This window comes from Dendrobates tinctorius, unplaced genomic scaffold (genome assembly GCF_039654945.1).
Source record: "Dendrobates tinctorius isolate UK_male_01 unplaced genomic scaffold, ASM3965494v1 ptg000143l, whole genome shotgun sequence".
Lineage (NCBI taxonomy): Eukaryota > Metazoa > Chordata > Amphibia > Anura > Dendrobatidae > Dendrobates > Dendrobates tinctorius.
In genome coordinates, this window is record NW_027361810.1 from 14,904,335 (window position 1) to 14,932,203 (window position 27,869).

The window sequence follows — 27,869 nt, forward strand, 5'->3', positions numbered from 1 at the left end:
ACAGGAGGGAGGACCCTGCCCGCAAGAGCGCACAGTCTACAGGATATTTTTAAACGCTTTTTTGTTTTTTTTACTTTTGGCAAACCTCAATACTCTCCATGGGAGACTAGAAGTTGCCATAACCCGATCAGCTCAGCTACATAGAAGCGATGGTCAGATCTAGTTCTTCTGGCGGGATTGCCGGAAGTCCTTGTTAAATGCTGCAGTCAGCGTTTCACAGCAGCGGTTCATAGCTGCGGGTGGATTGCAATTCCACCCTCGGCTATTGCGGGCACATGTCAGCTGTTCAAAACAACTGACATGTGCTGGAAAAGATGTGGGCTCACATCAAAGGGAGGGAGTCCGACATCGGCGTAAATGTACGCCCGATGTCGGAAAGGGGTTAATTTTCACCCTTTTTTTTTTTTTTTTTTTTTTTTTTTACATATTGCGCCTGTTTTTCATTTCCACTTTTTTACATTTTTCATTATAATACAATTTTTTTCACTTTATTTCTATTTGCGACTTTAGTAACGTCTGTTTTCCATGTGTTGCTCGGCTTTATATATACTGTATATATTTTAAATTATGTTAACACTCACCATGATGGACAAGGTTTGGGCTTTCCAGAGGTTTTTGGTTTATTTGTCAATTGCAACTTTTTTTTTTTGGCGCAAACGTCCATCTGTCCGTCTTTCTGGACTAATTTGACTTTTGCCTAAAATCTTAGGCGATCATGTGATTTTTTTTTTTCGCTACACAGTTGCGTAAGAAGAAAAATGAGGATTTCTTTTATTTTTAATGTACTGAAAAATGGGAGAAAACAAAAATTAAACTGGGGTTAAGTTCTGAGCCCCAATAAATAGAAAAAACAGCCCACAATTCTGGAATTGATTTTCGTGTTGGTATTTACTTAGATCGGCAACTTTTTAATTTTTCCAGTGAAGTTGCCGTTTGGGGGCTCGTGTTTTTCGTACAGGTCAGTCGTTTTTCTTGGCACCCCTTGGGAGCTCATACGAGACTTTTTGATCTCTTTTTATCACATTTATTAGTGTAGTGCTGGCGTGTAGATTTTTTTCTCTTCAAGGTGTTTAAGTTATGGGCTAAATCATTTTAAACTTTGACAAATCTGTTTTGTATTGTTTGTTAAACTTATATTTCTGTACTCGAAAAGTGGGGGTGATTATATATTAATATATATTATACATATTTTAAATAAATATTTTTCAAAACTTTTTTGTATATTAATTTTCACTTTATTTTTATCCCCACCAGGGAACTTGAACTTGCAATTACGGTATTTCTTTTGTATACAATAAAACAATGCAGTTTACAGTAAAATGACTGATCTCCAATGAAGCCCGGCATCATCAAGATGGCGGCTCCGGGGGCCAATGCCGGTGGATATCTGACCTATCTGGGGTTGTCCAGATGAAATTGCCTACATAGTATTTATGTGTGCGTTGGGCAGAGAGCTGGAAGCTATCAGAAGTTCAACATCAGAAATAACAGCAGAAACTAATATAATTTTCAATAGCTCTGGAAACACAACCGAGATTACTGCATAGATATGGTACCAAAACGGAGCAGACTACACAGATACGGTAACAGAACCAAGGTTACTACACAGATACAGCAACAGAACCAAGGTTACTACACAGATACAGCAACAGAACCAAGGTTACTACACAGATACAGCAACACAACCAAGGTTACTACACAGATACAGCAACAGAACCAAGGTTACTACACAGATACAGCAACAGAACCAAGGTTACTACACAGATACAGCAACAGAACCAAGGTTACTACACAGATACAGCAACAGAACCAAGGTTACTACACAGATACAGCAACAGAACCAAGGTTACTACACAGATACAGCAACAGAACCAAGGTTACTACACAGATACAGCAACAGAACCAAGGTTACTACACAGATACAGCAACAGAACCAAGGTTACTACACAGATACAGCAACAGAACCAAGGTTACTACACAGATACAGCAACAGAACCAAGGTTACTACACAGATACAGCAACAGAACCAAGGTTACTACACAGATACAGCAACAGAACCACCAAGGTTACTACACAGATACAGCAACAGAACCACCAAGGTTACTACACAGATACAGCAACAGAACCACCAAGGTTACTACACAGATACAGTAACAGAACCAAGGTTACTACACAGATACAGCAACAGAACCAAGGTTACTACACAGATACAGCAACAGAACCAAGGTTACTACACAGATACAGCAACAGAACCAAGGTTACTACACAGATACAGTAACAGAACCAAGCTTACTACACAGATACAGTAACAGAACCAAGGTTACTACACAGATACAGTAACAGAACCAAGGTTACTACACAGATACAGCAACAGAACCAAGGTTACTACACAGATACAGCAACAGAACCAAGGTTACTACACAGATACAGCAACAGAACCAAGGTTACTACACAGATACAGCAACAGAACCAAGGTTACTACACAGATACAGTAACAGAACCAAGGTTACTACACAGATACAGTAACAGAACCAAGGTTACTACACAGATACAGTAACAGAACCAAGGTTACTACATAGTACAATCCCTCTCCGTGATTGATGGGTGCCAGAATGATTGTGCAAGGCCTTCTCTACTGCTGTCAGACAGCGCCAGGTTTTGCTCCACCTACAGATGGGAGATGTGACTGGCTACAATCCGTCTGGACCTACGTAATACACATTTTTTTTCCTGTGAATAAAGGATTATGTATGCACAGATTACAGCACGGCGGGTGTGTTCAGCGCCGGTGGACATCGAACCTTTCTAGGGTTGTGAGGATGAAAATGTCCACTGTATTTATGTGTGCGCTGGGCAGAGAGCTGGAAGCTATCAGAAGTTTAATGTGAGCAATAGCAGCCGAAACTGAGATTTAATGTGGCGACACCAGGTGACCTATGAACAATAACTCAGAGAATAGAAAACATGGAGCAGCCATGAGTTAACCTTTCAAAACAGTGGACAGGCGCATTTCTCCAGTTTTTAAACCGTTTCACCACTCTGGATATTGACAAGCATGTTCCATTCACTGACAGCAAGCAAAGGTCTTGAAAATTGTTAGGGACTAGCCTCATTTTACCTCAGCACTGCTGTTACCTCCAGTATTATATCATATACACAGGGTGGACAGCAGTGTGAGCAGCCTCTTCTTACCTCAACACTCCTAGTATCTCCAGTATTAGATCAGATAGATAAGGAGGACAGCAGTATGAGCGGCCTCTTCTTACCTCAGCACCCCTGATATCTCCACTATTAGATCAGATAGACAAGGTGGACAGCAGTGTGAGCAGTCTCTTCTTACTTCAGCACTTCGGATATCTCCACTATTAGATCAGATAGACATGGTAGACAGCAGTGTGAGCGGCCTCTTCTTACCTCAGCACTCCTGGTAACTCCAGTATTAGATCAGATAGATAGGGAGGACAACAGTGTGAGCGGCCTCTTCTTACTTCAGCACTCCTGATATCTCCACTATTAGATCAGATAGACATGGTAGACAGCAGTTTGAGCAGCCTTTTCTTACCTCAGCAATCCGGGTGACTCCAGTATTAGATCAGATAGATGAGGAAGACAGCAGTGTGAGCAGCCTCTTCTTACCTCAGCACTCCTGGTGACTCCAGTAATAGATCAGATAGATGAGGAAGACAGCAGTGTGAGCAGCCTCTTCTTACCTCAGCACTCCTGATATCTCCACTATTAGATCAGATAGACAAGGTGGACAGCAGTGTGAGCGGCCTCTTCTTACCTCAGCACTCCTGGTGACTCCAGTATTAGATCAGATAGATGAGGAAGACAGCAGTGTGAGCAGCCTCTTCTTACCTCAGCACTCCTGGTGACTCCAGTATTAGATCAGATAGATGAGGAAGACAGCAGTGTGAGCAGCCTCTTCTTACCTCAGCACTCCTGGTGACTCCAGTATTAGATCAGATAGATAGGGAGGACAGCAGTGGGTGAAGCTTCTTACTGCACATTCTCACAAGCAATTGTTTCGATCAGAGTAACAGGGTGATGAACAATTTAATATTGATTACCTCCCTGGACAAAACAAGTGTGATTAGCTACATAAAGCTATTTAGCAATTTATTTTATAATGACATTTTCTTTAGTTATGTCTTTATTTGCAGAGAACCCCTTTAATATTCTCCATCTCCGATCACGGAGCAGCAGTTCAGTCCACCAGACGGCGGCGCTGTTAGCGAACGACACCACCCGATGAGCGATGAAGCACTGACCGTCTGGGTCATTAGCGGTTAGCTGTGATTTTGGAGGATCACTGGCGGCTTTTTCCTTTCCAGAACACAACGTATAAGATGTAACTTTGGAAAGACAATTGAGAAGTTTGTGTCCGAGAACTCGGCTGCGATGACATTGAGATGCGGCTCGTAAATCTGAGTTATCTGCGCGCCGCACGCTCCTCGGATAGCGACATTATTCCTGCGATATGAAGCGGACCTGACAGCGGCATCACAAGAGCTGGGAGATCGGACAGTAACCGGCAGCGCCTCCTGTCAGAGGGCTGAATATATGACCGGGGTCTGATGTACCGCTCCTAGCGCATCAGACGAGCAGGGAGGACGGCTTCTATACTCACAATAAAGTGCTTAAAGGGATATTCCCACTTCCATGACCCTATCCCAATATGTAGTAGGTGTAATAATAATACTAACAAATATGTCCAATTACAAATTAGTATAGTTCTTCTGATTATGTGGAGGGCATTGCAGAAGGTTAGGTATCCATGGTTACGACCACTCATATAGTGAGATTTAGTTGACTACTGCACAGCCCTGCACATGGGGTAAGCGACATAGCAAATCAGAAGAACTATGCTACATTTCTAATTGGAGGTATTTGCTATTATTATTCCTCCTATTCCATATTGGGATAGGATCTTGGAGATGAGAATACCCCTTTAAAAAACTTCTTCACCTTTTTGGAGAGATTATTTTGTTTTTACTTAAATACATGTACTTTTTGCTAAAAATCATTTTTGTCATTGACTTTCATTAAACATTTTGCACTATTTGCCTTCTATAGCTGCAGCGTTGCGCGGTTTACTGCTGGCTGCAGAATGGGTTAACTGAGCACATGTCAGTGAGCTCATTCTGAGAGTTTCTAACTCTTATCTGTCTTTTCTGAGCTCCTCTCAGCTAATTTATGACCATCTCAAAACTGAATGTGCAAAAAAAAAACCAAGGAGCCAGAAAAAGCCAAACTGTGCAACTTTTTTAATAAAACCAAATAGCAAAAATAATTTCTGGACACAAATCCAGCCATTTAAGGGAAAAAAAAATTGTCCTCAAACGTTGACAACCCCTTTAATGAGGTTGCACATAAGGCGACACGCCAAAAAGGGACTATTAAAGGAGTTGCACATAATTGGAAACACATGGTCATTTTCGTCCAATAACATCTGTCCACAGGTTACATGTGGTACTGCAGCTCGGCTCCATGCACTTACACCCAGACACAACCCGTGGGCAGGAGAGGAGCTGTTTCTAGCAGTCACGGGTCAGGACGCTCAGATCTAGGCTGCTGTTTGCTTCAGCACCACCCCTTTTCTGGACTTTGGTGAAGGGTCAGAAATCCGTCTGCGGAAACCTGCACGGATCAGCTGCGATAAAGGGAAGATGCAGCTGTCCGTACATTTACACAGCAGCGCCCTCTACAGGAGGGGGGGAGATTAGCATCTGCCAGCCCCACATATGACGTCCCTCCTGCTTTGCATGGGTGGGCCACCTCTACGTCAGCCTAATAAAGGGGCATCACACGGGAGGGAGCAGTAATGGCAGGTGGCTTTCCCTATCACAAATCTGCACCTCCAGTCCTGCTGTCATCCTGTTAGCTCTCAGGGTGCAGACCTTAGAGGGGTCTTAATAAGTGATCCGGCTTTGGTCACTGGTGTTCGGCTGGTGGGGGGGGGTCAGACCAAGAAAAGTCAGCGAGAGACAACCTCGGACATTGATATAGGAGCCCCGCCATTATTCCCCTCCCCCCACAAAGAAAGAAAAGTCGCGTGACCTCGATCGTATTCAAGTACTTTACTAATTGCCTCGTTAGGAGTCACTTGCTTTTGCAGCGTTCGGCACTTTATGGCACTGTGCAGTTATCGTTATAAAAGACATTGATTAGGACGTTATCGTACGAGGTTACAGGTCTCCGGCCCAGACAGGCGATTAGTGATCACAGGATTAGCGCTGCCCGTTACCTACAGGATATAAACCCGTCTCGGACCAGAGGGAGATCTAACAGGACTGGCGGCAGCCTGGCGGTACGGCTTCCATAGTGCACAGAAAGGTGGTGGCTAGCAGGTGATTCCAGCTCTGGGGGCGTCTTATGGGGTAAGCCTCTTGGGGTCACGGGGGAACATGGAGGTCTGGCGGACATTGTGCAGTCCAAGGTACAGCATGGTGACCCGCTCCAGACCTACGGCAGAGGAAAACAGGGAGTCACGGGGGAGAAAGTACACTGGATGTAGAGGATGTAGAAGTGACCCGTTCTTACCGATGCCGCCGCCGGCGTGAGGTGGAGCTCCGTACCGGAAGGAGTCAATGTACGCCTTGATTTTCTCCAAGTCTTAAGAAAAAAAAAATTAGTGCATTATTTTTTCTATGATTTTAAAGGTCGTCAATAACTTTGCAGCCATTTATAATTGCTCCAGTGCGACCGCAATATAACAATACAGCACACAGCCTCCCGTTTTGTGTACACAGCTCCTCTGCTGATACTCAGGATTGTGATTAATGCTGGCGGACATTCCAGTGTCTGCAGATCATAGACTTCTCTCTGGAAATACACATCACCACGGTGCTGTCATATGGATCCCAGATTGTGTCATCCGGATTTCTTACCGATCTCATGGTGCTGCGCTCGTTCAGTCAGCAGCTGAGCGTCGTGCACTCTCTGAGCCCCCGACAGGATCTCTTCACCCCTCATGAACATGTCATACGAGTTGGAATATTTCTGTGCAAAAAAAGTGAGAAGAAAATATTACTATTAGCAGCATTCACACTGACACCTAGAACTGTGGCACATTGACACCGAGAGACCTAGCACTGCGTTATCCAGACACTGGGGGTCCTACGACTGCGGCACACTGACACTGGGAGACCTAGCACTGCGGCACATTGACATTGCAGGCCATAGAACTGTGACACACTGCCACTGGGGTCATAGAACAGGGGAACACTGACACTGGGTGTCCTAAGACTGGTGTTCACTGACACTAGTGGTCCTAGGACTGGGGCACACTGACACCGGGGGTTCAAGACTGGACACACGGACTTCAGGGGTCATAGAGCTAGCGCACACTAACACTGTAAGTCCTAGAACTCAGGCATACTGTCATCGGGGGGTCCCAGAATACGAGTACACTGACACCAGGGGTCCTGGAACTTAGGCACACTGACATCAGAGGGTCAGAGAACTGGGCTACACTGACATCGGGGGTCCTATAACATGAGCACACTGACACCATTTAATCCCTTTGAAAATGCTGAACACTTCTATTATGGGTATAATACGCACCGGCTCCTGGGGGTCGGGCATTGTGTAGAAAGGTCTCACAGCCAATGGATATTTATCGAGGATGTAGAAATCAGTGTCGTACTGAGAGATAAACAGAGCAGAATATCTGACATCAGCATCTACCAGATCAACGTACATTCGACTGTAAGCCTACGGGTCAAGCTGGAGTCACAGGATTATTTTTCTCTTTATTGTACTGAAAGAAAACTGTAATTATGTGCATAATAATTCTGAGAAATGTGAACTCACCTTTTCTTTCACTAACCGTCCCAGAAGTTTCTCATTGGGGGTGCTGGGGAAAAAACAGAGTAAGTCCATGATGTCTACACCAGGCAGTGAGGTCTCTGAACAGACCTTAATAGATCTTCACAGTGATGGAAGCTCCAAAATCCTGCATAGACTTCTATGTACCTTATGTCTCAGGATAAGCTGCCCTGTGTACATGAGGAATAACACTACTTTGGGCCATTATATGACTTGTATCCTGAATTTTTTCCCAATGTTCAGCTAGTAGAGACCTCCTGCTATGATGTCTCCTATACACAGAGCACACAGACAAGAGGGACTCCTGCTCCCCTGTCTCTATGTAGAAGATGTGAGAAGCAGCAGCATGCAGGACATTATTCAGCAGTACTGAGCAGTGTATCTGTGAATCCAGCATTGAGGTGAGATAAACACTTACTAAAAAGCAGGAAAATGGAAGGTATTATACTGAGGTACTGAGCAGTTTGGCTGTGAATCCTTCAATGATGGATCACGCCTCGTAAATTTTCAGTCTGTTACAGACAAGCTAAGTCCAATATGGCCGAACCTACACTACACAATGACCCCTATTAACACTCAGCAGAAGAAATGTATGTTTTGCAAATATCAGTTAAAAATACTCACCTGAGATCTTCTTCATCTCCCATTTCTACTCCAGCCTCACGTAACATTGCGACACCCTCTCGGTACTCCAGGCGTAACGTGGGCTCCAAGAACTTAAAAGGCTCGGAAGGATATTGTTTGCCCACTGTATGGATTTCAGTCTGAAATCTATAAAAATAAATTAAAAATAAAATCAATACAAGTAAATCCAGTTATAAAGAAGTCAGGCGACCCCGAATACAAACGACTATAAAATTGTGACTGCAATAACTAGAATCAACACAAGAGGGAGCAGTTGTCAAGCAGAACTTTATGGACATTTATTATCTAAGTTATTATTATTTATCCTCATTGCTGTGATCATGAATGTCGCTAGAAAAACAGCGCTGGGCTGCAAGACTATGCAAACCACCTCCAACCTGCCATATAAGTCATAGAAAGTCACATTACCTTTCCTGCAATCCCTTAAATATCTGAACCAGGGTGTCCGCAATCTCATCCACAACTTCATGATAATGGTAGCTGAACGCCATCTCGATATCCAGGCCTACGAACTCCGTCAGGTGACGATGAGTGTTAGAATCCTCCGCACGGAAAACTGTAAGAAACACAACAAAGTCACCAAAAACGGGTTACTAAGAATGAATGAAACAGCACACAAACCATTAAAGGCCAGTAAGACCATAACGCTCAGTATTCACAAGAAATGTCACAATTATATCTTATTCTTAAAATTAGTATTTTTTATATATAGAGAATAGACATCAAAATAAAAAAAAAAAATGCAGTTACACGGGAGATCCACTGGAGGGCGCCACACTCCACCACAGAACATATATTACAGCAGCATCTATTCCTGTGCATGTAGATGTACAGCGGCCAGCACTGCTGTGAGCGGCAACACCCCGTCCCTCCATGGGTCGAGCACAGGATCTGGCTCCAGATTTACACATTAGGTTTAATCACTGCATGACGAAGAGTTCTACAACTTTCTAATACACAGTGTTCAATTCTGCCCCTTTTCAAGATCTCAGCTTGCTGTCAGGAAAAAAAAAATCTAATTCTAATAAAACAACGAAAAACCATCCTGACCGAATAACTCTCACAGCTGAGGGTTTGTTACAATTGAAGACAATCATCTTTAAGCATAGCGCTCTCTTGTGCTGATAGTTTGCTACAATGTGCCATGGCTTGTAAAATGTGTCAGCAAGAAGTCCGTCTGTTCACATGGCAATGTGGAGGTTATATACAAACGCAGCAAACTCTCAGCTGCGGACCCGAATGATTTTTAAGTAGTGAGAACAGGAGAATTGAAACAAAAAGCACATTATTAAAAATGATCAAATATTACAAATAAGCTGAACTTGCAAAAAAACAAACAGAAGAACTACATTTAAAATAAAAACAAAGAGAATCTTAATAAAGTCATGAGAGTAGGGACTTCTGCCACATGACAGTGAGTAACAGCAGCTGACACTCATTGTAGTGGGCTGCAACTTGATTGCCATGTAATAACCTGTGGCTGCCACTAGAGTGAGTTTACAGAAAATAGATGTATTATTGATACATTTATAAGAGCTATATAAATCTGTATGTAATGAGCTCCCTCTAGTGGTGGCAGTATAAATCTGTATGTAGTGAGCTCCCTCTAGTGGTGACTGTATAAACCTGTATGTAATGAGCTCCCCCTAGTGGTGGCTGTATAAATCTGTATGTAGTGAGCTCCCCCTAGTGGCGGCTGTATAAATCTGTATGTAGTGAGCTCCCCCTAGTGGTGGCTGTATAAATCTGTATGTAGTGAGCTCCCTCTAGTGGTGGCTGTATACATCTGTTTATAGTGAGCTCCCCCTAGTGGTGGCTGTATAAATCTGTATGTAGTGAGCTCCCCCTAGTGGTGGCTGTATAAATCTGTATGTAGTGAGCTCCCTCTAGTGGTGGCAGTATAAATCTGTATGTAGTGAGCTCCCTCTAGTGGTGGCTGTATACATCTGTATGTAGTGAGCTCCCTCTAGTGGTGGCAGTATAAATCTGTATGTAGTGAGCTCCCTCTACTGGTGGCTGTAGAATTCTGTATGTAATGAGCTCCCCCTAGTGGTGGCTGTATAAATCTGCATGTAGTGATTTCCCTCTAGTGGTGACTGTATAAAGCTGTATGCAGTGAGCTCCCTCTAGTGATAGCTGTATAAATCTGTATGTAGTGAGCTCCCCTTAGTTGTGGCTGTATAAATCTGTATATAATGAGCTCCCTCTACTGGTGGCTGTATAAATCTATATGCAGTGAGCTCCCCCTAACAGTGGCTGTATAAATATGTATGTAGTGAGCTCCCTCTAGTGGTGACTGTCTAAAGCTGTATGCAGTGAGCTCCCCCTACCGGTGGCTGTATAAAACTGTATGCAGTGAGCTCCCTCTAGTGGTGACTGTATAAATCTGTGTGTACTGAGCTCCCCCTAGTGGTGACTATAAATCTGTATGTAGTGATCTTCCTCTAATGGTAGCTGTATAAATCTATATGTAGTGAACTCCCCCTAGTGGTGACTGTATAAATATGCATATAGTGAGCTCCCTTAGTGGTGACTGTATAAATCTGCATGCAGTGAGCTTCCTTTAATGGTAGCTGTATAAATCTTTATGTAATGAGCTCTCTCTAGTGGTAGCTGTATAAATCTGTATTTAGTGATCTCCCTCTAGTGGTGACTGTATAAACCTGTATGTAGTAAGCTCCTCCTAGTGGTGGCTGTATAATTTGTATGTAGTGAACTTCCTCAAGTGGTGGCTGTATAAATCTGTACGTAGTGAGCTCTCTCTAGTTCTAACTGTATCTATCTGAATATAGTGAGCTCCCTCTAGTGGTGACTGTATAAATCTATATGTAGTGAACTCCCCCTAGTGGTGGCTGTATAAATCTGTATGTAGTGAGCTCCCTCTAGTGGTGACCGTATAAATCTGTATGTAGTGATCTCCTCCTAGTGGTGGCTGTATAAATCTGTATGTAGTGAGCTTCCTCTAGTTGTAACTGTATCTATCTGTAGGTAGTGAGCTCCATCTATTGGTGACTATATCAATCTATATGTAGTGAGCTTCCTCTAGTGATAGCTGTAAAAATCTGTCAGTAGTGAGCTCCCCCTAGTGGTGGCTGTGGCTGCATAAATCTGTATGTAGTGAGCTCCCTCTAATAGTGATGGGCGAACCCGTAGATGTTCAGGTTCAATGGGTTCGGCTGATCATTTAAAAACAAGTTCAGTTCAGGTACCAGAATAGTACCCAAACTCGAAAAAGGGCCCCATTCAGATGAATGGAAAGTCCAAACATCCAGTCACAAGTTTGGCTGATGAGAGAGTACTACTCTCATCAGCGTACGCCTGCTGTAGCTGATAACAGCAAGAACAGGCGAGGCTGAAGAGAGTATTTGACAGCCGGCACGTGTGCTATAAATAGATGAATAAAAAAATTACTTGTGATCATTTAATTGAAACAAAGACACTGACACCTTTTTTTTTTTAATTTAAGAAAAGCAAAGTTATAAGCACCTTTACACCTAATCCACTGAAACCCAAGTCACCTGTTAAAGACAGAAAATAATAAACAACCATAATACTCACCTTTATGCCTAATCCACCGATCCCCATGTCCCCTGTAAAAAGGAAAAAAAAATACTGAACAACCATATCCCTCACCTGTCCAACGTGAAGATAATCCATATCTGTCCCACAAAGATCCAGATGATTTGGATAGAGGTCACATCAGTTTGTAGCACTGAACTCCCATGAGAAAGGTCACTGGAGTTCATAGCCAAGTCACCTAACTTAAAGCACCGGTTACCCCATCGAGGTTCATCAGCATCACTGATGTGATGGCTATCCAAATGACCTGGATGTTCGTGGGACAGATATAGATTATTTTCACGTTGGACAGGTGAGGGATATGGTTGTTTATTATATTTATCGGTTTACAGGTGTCACGGGGTCCTTCTCTGGTATCACACAATCAACAGAGCAAGCGAAGAGTGAACAATTCCAAGACCTTTATTCAGGCAAAAATACGAAAGAATGCAGTCCAGTATCAGGATAAAATGTCCAGGGAAACGAGATTCCACAGCTCTAGCATCCAGAGGATAAAAATGGATCCTTCTCTCTGAAATGCAGCCTTTTCACCATCATGTCTATACCGGAACTGACTTGTCCCAGCTGCTGTTCTTCCCCCCACCCCCTTCCTTGTCCAGGGGTAGTCAAACAAGTTGCCTCGCAGAGGAGAACAAAAGGCCTTAGGGATAAATGCACTACAGGCGGTCATCAAGAGACAGATACAGTGAGGCTGTAGACTTACAATGTAATAAGAAAAACACTATGAAAATAACTGGAATTGTTAAAAATAGGAATATACAAAAAATGACATCCACATAACATATCACACCATCACAACCTCTCCCCCCCCCATAATAAGTGAGCCCGCCATGAAGTCTACACAGACCTCTGGCCTGCTCACTTTAGTCCACATTGCTCAGTTATTTATAATTCCTTGTACAGTGGCAGGGGTAGGTCGGCCTGGGGAGCCTATGGTTCTTCTTGTCGAGACAGCCCATCGGCGTTCTGGTGTTGACTTCCTCGCTTGTATTGGATGGAGAAGCTGTAGGGTTGTAAGGACAAGCTCCACCGCAGCAATCTTCCATTGTCCCCTGATAGGCGATTCAGCCATGTGAGGGGATTGTGGTCTGTAACAATTGTGAAGTCTCTGCCATACAAGTAGGGCTGCAATTTTTTTAGCGCCCATACGATGGCAAGGCACTCCTTTTCAATAGTGGCATAGGCAACTTCCCGATCCAGTAGTTTCCGACTGGCAAAAGCAACAGGATGTTCTTCTCCGGCGGCGTTCACTTGGCTAAGTACTGCCCCAATCCCAAAGGTGGATGCATCTGTCTGCACGAGGAACCTGCGTTTATAATCCGGGGCAGCCAAGACAGGAGCAGTGATGAGGGCAGTCTTTAACGCTGAAAAGGCATCCTCATCCTCGCATGCCGTCGTCCACGTCACATTCCTAGGCATGTTCTTGCGGGTCAGGTCGGTTAGGGGCTTGGCCAAGGTGCTGAAGTTAGAAACAAATTTGCGATAGTAACCAGCAGTTCCTAAAAACGCAAGTACCTGCTTTTTAGTCTGGGGTCTACACCAGTTGCTAATGGCTTCCACCTTGGCAGGCTCAGGCCTTAGTGTCCCAACCCCTTCTCTATGCCCGAGGTACTGCACCTCAGCCATCCCTATTTGGCACATATCAGGGCGAATGGTCAGTCCTGCAGTAAGGATACAGTCCAGCACTATGCCCAAGTGTTTAAGATGTTCCTCCCAGGTTGTGCTAAAAATGGCGATGTCGTCTAAGTAAGCACAGAAAAAGTCCTGACATTGTTGTAACAGTCGATCCACCAGTCTCTGGAAAGTAGCGGGGGCAGTTTTCATCCCAAAGGGCATTCCCAGGAACTCATAAAGCCCAAATGGAGTAATGAAGGCTGATCGCTCCCAAGCGTCCTCCGTCAGGGGTATCTGCCAGTACCCCTTGCTCAAGTCTAACGTGGTCACAAATTGGGCACTGGCCAGACAATCCAATAGGTCATCAATCCTGGGCATGGGATAAGCATCACTCTTGGTGGCATCATTTAGTCGTCTGTAATCAACGCAGAATCGTGTTGTACCATCCTTCTTGGGGACCAGGACGACAGGAGAGGCCCAAGAACTGTGAGATGGCTGAATAACTCCCAGCTGTTTCATCTCTTCCAGTTCGTTCTTTATCATGCCTTGAACAGCCTCTGGAACCCGGTAGGCAGCCTGCTGGATGGGGCGTTGTCCGGGGGTTTCCACATGGTGGCTGGTGAGAGTAGTCATCCCCGGCTTTGAGGAGAAAGCAGCAGCCCTCGACCTTAGTACGGCGACAATATCGTCCTTTTGTATATCCGATAAATGGGAGCCCAGGGGCACTTGTTCCAGTGATCCTCCCGCTTGGGCAACCTGGAGGAGATCTGGGAGATACTCGTCGTCGGCGGTATCACTAGGGGGGTGGCAGACAGCTAGAACAGGCAGAGATCGGTCGTGGTAGTCTTTCAGCATGTTAATGTGGACGGTTTTCTGTCGTCGACCACTAGAGTCCAGGGCAATAACATAGTTAGTGTCATTAATTTTCTTGACAACCTGATAAGGGCCTTCCCACACTGCTTGAAGCTTGTTGGCAGGGGAAGCAGTAATCATGAGCACTTGCTGTCCTTCCATAAATTCCCGGTTCCTGGCATTACGGTCATACCAGGTTTTTTGTATGAACTGGGCCATTCGCTGATGTTCTTTAGCGAAGGTAGCTAGCTGGGCGAGACGGTCTCTGAGCTCTAGAACATAGGGAACGATGGGCATTCCAGTATCTGAGATGTCTCCCTCCAAATGTTCTTTCAGAAGAGTGAGAGGCCCACGGACCTTCCGGCTAAACAGTAGTTCGAAGGGAGAGAACCCTGTGGACTCTTGGGGAACCTCCCGATAGGCGAAGAGGAGATGTGGCAGGTACTTTTCCCAGTCTTTTTCAACGTCAACAAAAGCCCTCAGCATATTTTATAGGGTTCCATTAAAGCGTTCACATAGTCCGTTGGTCTGCGGGTGGTATGGGGTGGTGCGAATGGCTCGAACACCACAGGTATGCCATAGGGACTGGACCAGATCTGACATGAACGGAGTGCCTTGATCCGACAATATTTCACTAGGAAACCCTACCCGGGTAAAGATGGTAACAAGGGCCTCGGCTACCTTTACTGCTGTAATACTGGACAGGGCCACAGCTTCAGGATACCTAGTGGCATAATCCACCACGGTCAGGATATATTTTTTCCCTGACCTGCTGGGGTGGGCCAGAGGACCTATGATGTCGACGGCTACACGTTGAAATGGTTCCTCAATTATGGGCAGGGATTGCAGGGGTACCTTATGTCGAGCGCCTGGATGCCGCATTCGCTGGCACACATCACAGGTGCGGCAATAATGGGCTACAGACTGCGAGACGCCCGGCCCGTAAAAACTTTGGGTGAGTCTCTTTTCAGTCCTTTTTCTCTCTTGATGCCCAGCCAAGGGGATGTCATGGGCCAGTTGAAGTAGCTGTGCCCTGTACTTGTGAGGGACAATGAGTTGCCTGGTCATTGTGTCAGGGTTGCCCTGGTCACTGCCCTTTGTTACACGATAATACAGTCCGTTTTCTCGAGTGAAGCCATCCCCATTATCTCCCATGTGCCCAGTTTCTGCCTTTCGCCTAAGGGCTGCTAAGGTAGTGTCACCCTCTATTTCTCTCCTAAACTCCTCTCTGTCCCAAGACTCTCCCAATGTAGTAGCAGCGAAAGTATTGCTTACCGACTCTGATGCGGTTCGTGGTGGTTGCTCCCCGGTGGGGTCCGGATGACGTAGTGCTTGAAGGGCTTGTAGTCGGGTGACTGCTCCCACAAATTGGCACTGTAACTCCCCAATGTCGTTCCCAAGGAGGATATCTGCAGGAAGTCCTCCTATAACTCCAATCCAACACAGTTTTTCTCCACAACCATAATCCAAACGCACAGAAGCTCGCTGTATATATTTGCGGGCACCGCCCGCCAGGACAATGGAAATTCCCGGACCCTGGTAAATTGCCTCGGGTCGAACCACACGGGGGTCAGCGATAGTCAAGAATGCCCCCGTGTCTCTAAATCCTGACACTTTGTATCCATCAATAAAGACATCCTGCAGGTGGCGTTGCCGTTGCTCTGAGTAGCTAAACGACAGAGGCCGGAGTCCGTACACTCCAGGAGGGGTATCTATGGTGCCGTGGTCGGTGGTCCACTCTGGTGGGGGTGGTGGTAGCTCTTCCTCAGGTGTGGTGGAATGTACAAGATGCACTGGACGAGGTGGGGCTCCCTCCGAATCTTGGAGGGACAGCCAGACTGCAAATGTCCAGGTTGCCCACACCCATAACACCTCCTCTCTGTGATACCCCCAGGTCGTGGTCGGAACTGTTGGGGCCTAGGATTGTGAGGCGTGATTGTCATCGGCTTGCGACTAGGTGGAAGGGCAGATATAATTGGAGGGGGACGGGGCGCGGGAGCAGGCCGTGGTTCATTGTCCGGAAGCCTCCTCCATTGCGGCCGGATAGTAAGGGCTTCATCGGCCAGGGCTGCAGCTCTATCCACGGTACACGGCGTGCGCTCCCGGACCCATTCCCGTACCTCTGCAGGGCACTTGGCAAGAAATTGTTCTATAAGGAACGCCTGTATAACATCTTCCACAGTAAAGGCGTTTTCTGCTTCCAGCCATCTCCGACATGCCTCGGACATCTTATGTGCATACATCCTAAACGATCCCCCCGTGGTGCATGGGAGGTCTCGGAACTTGGCCCTATATGAGTCTGGGGTGATAGCATGGTAATCCAGGATAGTCCGCTTTACAATGTTATAATCCCGATTCCGCAGTGCATCAATGGTTCGGTAAGCCTCCTCCAAGCTTCCGTTCAGGAGCCCCACTAACAAACGCATCCAGCTAGAGTGGGGCACCTCCATCACCGCACACTGCTGCTCAAAGTCTTTGAAGAACCCCTCCACATCTCCAGAAGCCTCATCAAATGGCTTAAACTCTGTACGGGTGATCCGTACAGGCTCCTGGATTGTTGGGGTTACACTCCACATTGCGTTACTCCCTTTTTCAAGCTCCATTGCTACCTGTCTCCGCTGTGCCCGGCGGGCAGCCTCCTCCTTGTACTCCTGAGAGACGCCGGGGCCCAGAACCGCCATCTCTTCTTCATACCACACCAACCACTGGCTTTTCTGGATGGGGATCCCTGTCTCCAGTGCTCGTCCTTCAGACATCTGGGAGGAGGTGGCCGGGCTAGCGTCCACCAGTAGATCGATTAAGGCCTCTTTAGTCAGTCCCTGGTAGTTCAGGCCCAGGTCTCTGGCTCTCTCCTGTAAACTGCATACAGTCCAATTTCTGTACTCACTCTGTGGGTGGTTCTCCATTGGGTGACGCTCTGTTGATCCCACCGCTGCCACCAGTTGTCACGGGGTCCTTCTCTGGTATCACACAATCAACAGAGCAGGCGAAGAGTGAACAATTCCAAGACCTTTATTCAGGCAAAAATACGAAAAGGTCCATATTCAGTCCACCACACTGAGGATAAGATAGTCCAGAATAAGAATGCAGTCCAGTATCAGGATAAAATGTCCAGGGAAACGAGATTCCACAGCTCTAGCGTCCAGAGGATAAAAATGGATCCTTCTCTCTGAAATGCAGTCTTTTCACCATCATGTCTATACCGGAACTGACTTGTCCCAGCTGCCGTTCTTCCCCCCACCCCCTTCCTTGTCCAGGGGTGGTCAAAAAAGTTGCCTCCCAGAGGAGAACAAAAGGCCTTAGGGATTAATGCACTACAGGGGGTCATCAAAAGACAGATACAGTGAGGCTGCAGACTTACAATGTAATAAGAAAAACACTATGAAAATAACTGGAATTGTTAAAAATAGGAATATACAAAAAAATGACATCCACATAACATATCACACCATCACAACCGGGGACATGGGCATCGGTGGATTAGACGTAAAGGTATTATGGTTGTTTATTATTTTCTGTCTTTTACAGGTGACATGGGCTTTAGTGAATTAGGAGTAAAGATGAGTATAAGGCTATGTGCCCACGTAGCGTTTTATTCCGGACACTAAAAACCGGACTCCTTCCCAGAAATCGCGCATTTTTTCCGCGCGATTTCACCGCGATTTTCGCGTGCGATATTCAAGCACTTTCCAAGCGATTTGAAGCATCGCTTGGAAAGTGATTGACAGGCTGGTCACACTCGTCAAACATAGTGTTTGACAAGTGTGACCAGGTTTTTACTATTGAGGCCGCCTATGCGGCATCAATAGTAAAAGACAGAATGTTAAAATGCTAAAAAAAAATAAAAAAATCGGGGTATATTTACTTTCCGGCGTCCCGCGCTGCATTCCCAGCCTCAGCGTTCCCAGTAATGCCTTGCGAGACCTGTGATAACGTTGATCTCGCGTTGCTATAGCGATCTCGCGAGACCGCTAGAGTCACGCGAGACTACGTCATCACAGGACCGTGCCGCAAGGCATTACTGGGAACGCTGAGGCCCGCGATGGCAGCGCGGGACGCCGGAAGGTAAATATACCCCGATTTTTTATTTTTTATTCTTTTTTTTACAGGGGTATGGTACCCAGGGCCTGGAGGACAGTCTTCTCCCCTCCACACCGTGGGTACCAACCGCACACGAGACGCTTAACTTCCCGCATGGTGGGCATAGCCACATGCGGGAAGTAAGCGGTTCTCATGCATTCCTATGGGTGCGGAATCGCGGCAATTCTTTGCGATTCCGCACAAAAGAATGAGCATGCTGCGATTTTTTCCGCGATGCGATTCCGCCGCGGAAAAAAGCGCAGCATTAGCACAGCATGTGCGGAATGCCATAGGAATGCATGGGGTGCGCTCTGTACATGATTTTTAAACGTTTACGCTTAAAAATCGCTACGTGGGCACACAGCCTAACTTTGTTTTTTATTTTTATTTCAAATAAAGGGGTCTGTGTCATTATTTCAGTTAAAGGTTTTTTTCTGGCTGTGTTTATTTTACAGACTAACCTATGGGGTTAGTAATGGGGTCGTCTTGTAGACGCCTCTCCATTACTCCATTTGGGCTTGGTGTCAGAGGCAATAAAACAGCTGACGTCAACCCCAAACCTATTACCCCACTTGCTACTGCACCAGGGCAAGTGGGAAGAGCCGAGCAAAGCGCCAGAATTGGAGTATCTAATAGCTGCACCTTTTCTGGGGCGGCTGCGTGCTGCTATCTTCATACTGGGGGGAGGGACAATGTCCATGGCTCCTTACAAGTCTGAGAATACCAGTCCTGAGTCGTCTGCTTTAGTTTGGCTGGTTGTCAAAAATCACCTTTAAAAAAGAAAAAAAAAGGATTTATTTAAATAATGAAAAAAAAAAAAAAAACGGCGTGGGATCCCTCTATTCTTGACAGTGTGGGAACCGCAGCTCTCTGATCAGTGGTGACTAACTTATCGCCCATCAGGGATGCTGGTGTTTCTCACTCAGTCACACAGATGACAGCGTAGGAAACGGCCAATGTTTGGGGTGCCGAACAGTAACACTGACTTCCTGGAGAAGTCGATGTTTGGGGTCCGTGCACGGACACTAGGTGTTCAGTACGACAATACAGTTCGGGTTTGCTCATCTCTTCCCCCTAGTGGTGGCTGTGGCTGGATAAATCTGTATGTAGTGTGGTCTCCCTAGTGGAGGCTGGAAGCAGACATTCATCATTTAGCTCAACAGCTGTTAATGGAAGCAGTGGATTGAGAGCGTTAACAGAAAAGTGAAGCTACAACCTCTACAAACATATGAGATATATAAATATGATCACATAACATTCTCAGGTGTGTAATATAACCATCACATCATCCACATTAATCCTTTTGTCACTCACATGTTCAGGTACATGGAGCGAATAGCTTCCACAAAGCACAATAAAAAAAAGTGCCTAACAAAAAGGAGGTCACCCCTCCCCCCCGCTAATGCAGAGTTTTATCACTTACTTTGATAATTAAATTACTTTGCGCCCTGAATGAGCTCAGACTCTTTAATGCCAATTATTCTCCTCCGGGCAAAAGAACCGTTGTGTGACAATTACGGAGGCATTAGATCTGTTATAAGTGTTAGTAATTATACACAGCGCAGCGCTCAGCTTCATACTATAGCCCAAAGAATAAGACAAAGCCCAAAAATAATGAAATCTTCTATAAAAAAAATAGATTCATTTATCTCCAAAATCATCAGCAGTCAGTGCAGCCACATAACACGGACATAGAGGAAATATATGGAGTTAATGACACATATATCCTCCTAGATAATTCCTTTATAAAGCGGGCAGTATTATAGTAGTTATATTCTTGTACATAGGAGGCAGTATTATAGTAGTTATATTCTTGTACATAGGGGACAGTATTATAGTAGTTATATCATTGTACATAGGAGCAGTATTATAGTAGTTATATTCTGGTACACAGGAGCAGTATTATAGTAGTTACATTCTTGTACTTAGGGGCAGTATTATAGTAGTTATTTTCTTGTACATTGGGGCAGTATTATAGTAGTTATATTCTTGTACATAGGAGGCAGTATTATAGTAGTTATATTCTTGTACATAGGAGCAGTATAATAGTAGTTATATTATTGTACATAGGAGCAGTATTATAGTAGTTATATCATTGTACATAGGAGCAGTATTATAGTACTTGTACGTAGGAGCAGTATTATAGTAGTTACATTCTTGCATATAGGAGAAGTATTATAGTAGTTACATTCTTGTACTTAGGGGCAGTATTATAGTAGTTATTTTCTTGTACATTGGGGCAGTATTATAGTAGTTATATTCTTGTACATAGGAGGCAGTATTATAGTAGTTATATTCTTGTACATAGGAGCAGTATAATAGTAGTTATATTATTGTACATAGGAGCAGTATTATAGTAGTTATATCATTGTACATAGGAGCAGTATTATAGTAGTTATATTCTTGTACACAGGAGCAGTATTATAGTAGTTACATTCTTGCATATAGGAGAAGTATTATAGTAGTTACATTCTTGTACTTAGGGGCAGTATTATAGTAGTTATTTTCTTGTACATTGGGGCAGTATTATAGTAGTTATATTCTTGTACATAGGAGGCAGTATTATAGTAGTTATATTCTTGTACATAGGAGCAGTATAATAGTAGTTATATTATTGTACATAGGAGCAGTATTATAGTAGTTATATCATTGTACATAGGAGCAGTATTATAGTACTTGTACGTAGGAGCAGTATTATAGTAGTTACATTCTTGCATATAGGAGAAGTATTATAGTAGTTACATTCTTGTACTTAGGGGCAGTATTATAGTAGTTATTTTCTTGTACATTGGGGCAGTATTATAGTAGTTATATTCTTGTACATTGGGGCAGTATTATAGTAGTTATATTCTTGCACATGGGGAGCAGTATTATAGTAGTTATATTCTTGTACATGGGGAGCAGTATTATAGTAGTTATATTCTTGTACATGGGGAGCAGTATTATAGTAGTTATATTCTTGCACATGGGGAGCAGTATTATAGTAGTTATATTCTTGTACATGGGGAGCAGTATTATAGTAGTTATATTCTTGTACATAGGGGCAGTATTATAGTAGTTATATTCTTGTACATAGGAGCAGTATTATAGTATATTCTTGTACATAGGAGCAGTATTATAGTAGTTACATTCTTGTACATAGGAGGCAGTATTATAGTAGTTATATTCTTATACATAGGGGACAGTATTATAGTAGTTACATTCTTGCATATAGGAGAAGTATTATAGTAGTTATATTCTTGTACATAGGAGCAGTATTATAGTAGTTACATTCTTGTACTTAGGGGCAGTATTATAGTAAGTAAAAAAAGTGTAGTCAGCTTACCCGTCTGCAAAGCAATCCCCAAGCCTGCCAACGCCCAGCACGGACTGTGGTGAGCATTCACATGAATTAGGAGCAAGAGGAATTAAAAAAAATTGATCCAGCTGGAGACGGAGGCGGCTGCAATTAACAAAGCTTTATTGGACAACTTAAAAATATGTTGGGTCTAAAAAATTTCTTATAGCAAACGCGTTGATCCGCCTCACTGGTGTGCTTGGTGTTTGCTATAAGAAAATTTTTTAGAACCAACATATTTTTAAGTTGTCCAATAAAGCTTTGTTAATTGCAGCCGCCTCCGTCTCTAGCTGGCTCAATTTTTTTTTCTTTCAGTATTATAGTAGTTATATTCTTGTATATAGGAGCAGTATTATAGTAGTTATATTCTTGCATATAGGAGCAGTATTATAGTAGTTATATTCTTGTACATAGGAGCAGTATTATAGTAGTTATATTCTTGTACATAGGGGGCAGTATTATAGTAGTTATATTCTTGTACATAGGGGCAGTATTATAGTAGTTATATTCTTGTACATAGGAAGCAGTATTATAGTAGTTATATTCTTGTACATAGGAAGCAGTATTATAGTAGTTATATTCTTGTACATAGGAAGCAGTATTATAGTAGTTATATTCTTGTACATAGGAGGCAGTATTATAGTAGTTATATTCTTGTACATAGGGGCAGTATTATAGTAGTTATATTCTTGTACATAGGAAGCAGTATTATAGTAGTTACATTCTTGTACATAGGAAGCAGTATTATAGTAGTTACATTCTTGTACATAGGAGGCAGTATTATAGTAGTTATATTCTTGTACATAGGGGCAGTATTATAGTAGTTATATTCTTGTACATAGGAGCAGTATTATAGTAGTTATATTCTTGTACTTAGGAGCAGTATTATAGTAGTTATATTCTTGTACATAGGAGGCAGTATTATAGTAGTTATATTCTTGTACATAGGAGGCAGTATTATAGTAGTTATATTCTTGTACATAGGAGCAGTATTATAGTAGTTATTTTCTTGTACATTGGGGCAGTATTATAGTAGTTATATTCTTGTACATAGGAGGCAGTATTATAGTAGTTATATTCTTGTACATAGGAGCAGTATTATAGTAGTTATATTATTGTACATAGGAGCAGTATTATAGTAGTTATATCATTGTACATAGGAGCAGTATTATAGTACTTGTACGTAGGAGCAGTATTATAGTACTTGTACGTAGGAGCAGTATTATAGTACTTGTACGTAGGAGCAGTATTATAGTAGTTACATTCTTGCATATAGGAGAAGTATTATAGTAGTTACATTCTTGTACTTAGGGGCAGTATTATAGTAGTTATTTTCTTGTACATTGGGGCAGTATTATAGTAGTTATATTCTTGTACATTGGGGCAGTATTATAGTAGTTATATTCTTGCACATGGGGAGCAGTATTATAGTAGTTATATTCTTGTACATGGGGAGCAGTATTATAGTAGTTATATTCTTGTACATGGAGAGCAGTATTATAGTAGTTATATTCTTGCACATGGGGAGCAGTATTATAGTAGTTATATTCTTGTACATGGGGAGCAGTATTATAGTAGTTATATTCTTGTACATGGGGAGCAGTATTATAGTAGTTATATTCTTGTACATGGGGAGCAGTATTATAGTAGTTATATTCTTGCACATGGGGAGCAGTATTATAGTAGTTATATTCTTGTACATGGGGAGCAGTATTATAGTAGTTATATTCTTGTACATAGGGGCAGTATTATAGTAGTTATATTCTTGTACATAGGAGCAGTATTATAGTATATTCTTGTACATAGGAGCAGTATTATAGTAGTTACATTCTTGTACATAGGAGGCAGTATTATAGTAGTTATATTCTTGTACATAGGAGCAGTATTATAGTAGTTACATTCTTGTACTTAGGGGCAGTATTATAGTAAGTAAAAAAAGTGTAGTCAGCTTACCCGTCTGCAAAGCAATCCCCAAGCCTGCCAACGCCCAGCACGGACTGTGGTGAGCATTCACATGAATTAGGAGCAAGAGGAATTAAAAAAAATTGATCCAGCTGGAGACGGAGGCGGCTGCAATTAACAAAGCTTTATTGGACAACTTAAAAATATGTTGGGTCTAAAAAATTTCTTATAGCAAACGCGTTGATTCGCCTCACTGGTGTGCTTGGTGTTTGCTATAAGAAAATTTTTTAGAACCAACATACTTTTAAGTTGTCCAATAAAGCTTTGTTAATTGCAGCCGCCTCCGTCTCTAGCTGGCTCAATTTTTTTTTCTTTCAGTATTATAGTAGTTATATTCTTGTATATAGGAGCAGTATTATAGTAGTTATATTCTTGCATATAGGAGCAGTATTATAGTAGTTATATTCTTGTACATAGGAGCAGTATTATAGTAGTTATATTCTTGTACATAGGGGCAGTATTATAGTAGTTATATTCTTGTACATAGGAAGCAGTATTATAGTAGTTATATTCTTGTACATAGGAGGCAGTATTATAGTAGTTATATTCTTGTACATAGGGGCAGTATTATAGTAGTTATATTCTTGTACATAAGAAGCAGTATTATAGTAGTTATATTCTTGTACATAGGAAGCAGTATTATAGTAGTTACATTCTTGTACATAGGAGGCAGTATTATAGTAGTTATATTCTTGTACATAGGAGGCAGTATTATAGTAGTTATATTCTTGTACATAGGGGCAGTATTATAGTAGTTATATTCTTGTACATAAGAAGCAGTATTATAGTAGTTATATTCTTGTACATAGGAAGCAGTATTATAGTAGTTACATTCTTGTACATAGGAGGCAGTATTATAGTAGTTATATTCTTGTACATAGGGGCAGTATTACAGTAGTTATATTCTTGTACATAGGAAGCAGTATTATAGTAGTTACATTCTTGTACATAGGAGGCAGTATTATAGTAGTTATACTCTTGTACATAGTGGCAGTATTACAGTAGTTATATTCTTGTACATAGGAGCAGTATTATAGTAGTTATATTCTTGTACTTAGGAGCAGTATTATAGTAGTTATATTCTTGTACATAGGAGGCAGTATTATAGTAGTTATATTCTTGTACATAGGGGCAGTATTATAGCAGTTATATTCTTGCACATAGGGGGCAGTATTATAGTAGTTATATTCTTGTATATAAGAGCAGTATTATAGTAGCTATATTCTTGTACACGGGGCAGTATTATAGTAGTTATATTCTTGTACATAGGGGCAGTATTATAGTAGTTATATTATTGTACATAGGAGCAGTATTATAGTAGTTATATTCTTGTACATAGGAGCAGTATTACAGTAGTTATATTCTGATACATTGAAGCAGTACTATAGTAGTTATTGTACATAGGGGGCAGTATTAAAGTAGTTATATTCTTGTACATAGGAGCAGTATTATAGTACTTATATTCTTGCACATAGGGAGCAGTATTGTAGTAGTTATATTCTTGTACATGGGGCAGTATTATAGTAGTTATATTCTTGTACATAGGGGGCAGTATTATAGCAGTTATATTCTTCAATATAGGAGCAGTATTCTAGTACTTATATTCTTGTACATAGGAGCAGTATTATGGCAGTTATATTCTATATAGGAGCAGTATTATAATAGTTATATTCTTGTACGTAGGAGTATTATAGTAGTTATATTCTTGTATATAAGAGCAGTATTATAGTAGTTATATTCTTGTACATAGGAGCAGTATTATAGTAATTATATTCTAGTACACGGGGCAGTATTATAGTAGTTATATTCTTGTACATAGGGGCAGTATTATAGTAGTTATATTCTTGCACATAGGGAGCAGTATTGTAGTAGTTATATTCTTGTACATGGGGCAGTATTATAGTAGTTATATTCTTGTACATAGGGGGCAGTATTATAGCAGTTATATTCTTCAATATAGGAGCAGTATTCTAGTACTTATATTCTTGTACATAGGAGCAGTATTATGGCAGTTATATTCTATATAGGAGCAGTATTATAATAGTTATATTCTTGTACGTAGGAGTATTATAGTAGTTATATTCTTGTACATAGGGGCAGTATAATAGTAGTTTTATTATTGTACATAGGAGCAGTATTATAATAGTTATATTCTTGTTCATAGGAGCAGTATTATAGCAGTTATAATATAACTAGTATAATACTGCTCTTATATATAAGAATATAACTGCTATAATACTGCTCCTATGTACAAGAATATAACTACTATAATACTGCTCCAATGTACAATACTATACAATACTATATACAACTATACAACTATATACAACTATATACAATACTATATACAACTACTATAGTACTGCCCCTATGTACAAGAATACAACTATTCTAATACTGCTCTTCTATATAGGAGCAGTATTATAATAGTTATATTCTTGTACATAGGAGCAGTATTATAGTAGTTATATTCTTGTACATAGGAGCAGTATTATAGTAGTTATATTCTTGTACATAGGGGGCAGTATTATAGTAGTTATATTCTTGTACATAGGGACAGTATTATAGTAGTTATATTCTTGTACATAGGAGCAGTATTATAGTAGTTATATTCTTGTACATAGGAGCAGTATTATAGTAGATATATTCTTGTATATAGGGGGCAGTATTATAGTAGATATATTCTTGTACATGGGGCAGTATTATAGTAGTTATATTCTTGTACATAGGAGAAGTATTATAGTAGTAATATTTTTGTACATAGGAGCAGTATTATAGTAGTTATATTCTTGTACATAGGGGGCAGTATTATAGTAGTTATATTCTTGTACATAGGAGAAGTATTATAGTAGTTATATTCTTGTACATAGGAGAAGTATTATAGTAGTTATATTCTTGTACATAGGTGGCAGCATTTACTAGTTATTACAATTAATGTCAATATCAATCGGTTCATGAATCATTATGGCCAAATGTTCATTAATTTCTTACCTGGCCCAATGCAAAACACTTTCTCAAAATCAGCACAGATACACATTTGCTTGTAGAGCTGTGGGGATTGCGCTAGGTAGGCGCTGGTTTTGAAGTAGGACACAGTGAATACATTGGCTCCCCCTTCACTGGCCGCTAGAAGAATGAAATAACTACAAATTAATCAGACGGTCACTCGTATGTGCGTCGGAAAATAATAAAAATGTTTAATTTTCAAGACTGTTTCTTGTATTAAGTCTACGTCTACATTAAATGTAGGAAGTGGCTCTTGCAGCATTTATAAAGCTAAATCTTCCATGGCGGCAGTAGCGCTGGTGCCTTCCAGGGTGGTACTGTGTGAGTCAAGTAGTATGCAATGTCATTTTTATCGCTACTGACCGGTTTTGATACCCCTCTTATGCTGGCCATGTACAGCCCCAATATATAGTACACCCAGCATATGGGACCCAGAACAATTCACTTAAAACTCCCATTGACTGTGAAATCACATAAAAGACATCAGTATTTCAAACCTGATATAATTTTGGGAGTCTGAATCTCCACAAATCCTTTGTTGCTTAGTGTCTCCCGGAAGAGTTGACAAACCCCAGACTGGAGGGTGAAGACCGCATGACTGGTGGAGGTCTGCAACGTAAAACACAAGGTGATAAAAAGATCTGAGCAAAGACTGGTGCCATTACATTATAATAATGCCAGTCATGACATTACTATCACTGTACCAGGCCCTTTGTCAGCTGTGTAACTAGATCCAAAATGCAGCCATCAAAAAGACAAAATTGATTTGAAGGACATATTGGGACAAAATGCAGTTCCAGGCACTAAGCAAAAGCATCACAAGGATGGCATAAAAGGAAATACTCGGTCATTTAGTGTGAAAACACAGGACATATCCACTGAGCACTGAACTTGCAGCTCCACAAGCAGGGGACACCCACTGAGCAATAAACTTGCAGCTCAACAAGCAAAGGACACACACTGA

General features: G+C 42.1%; 1 protein-coding gene across 1 annotated transcript in view; it reads right to left on the minus strand.

Moving 5' to 3' along the window:
* Positions 1-6,065: 6,065 nt before the first annotated feature.
* Positions 6,066-27,869, minus strand: part of DARS1 (aspartyl-tRNA synthetase 1) — a 79,208-nt gene continuing 57,404 nt past the window's right edge. The window contains exons 10-18 of the mRNA XM_073545557.1: positions 27,403-27,514; positions 26,891-27,025; positions 8,884-9,031; positions 8,455-8,601; positions 7,816-7,858; positions 7,567-7,647; positions 6,891-7,002; positions 6,544-6,615; positions 6,066-6,465 (exon numbers count right to left, since the gene is read on the minus strand). Of these exons, the coding sequence (XP_073401658.1) occupies positions 6,374-6,465; positions 6,544-6,615; positions 6,891-7,002; positions 7,567-7,647; positions 7,816-7,858; positions 8,455-8,601; positions 8,884-9,031; positions 26,891-27,025; positions 27,403-27,514 (942 nt within the window). The 3' untranslated portion in view covers positions 6,066-6,373. The remainder of the gene's footprint in view (positions 6,466-6,543; positions 6,616-6,890; positions 7,003-7,566; positions 7,648-7,815; positions 7,859-8,454; positions 8,602-8,883; positions 9,032-26,890; positions 27,026-27,402; positions 27,515-27,869) is intronic.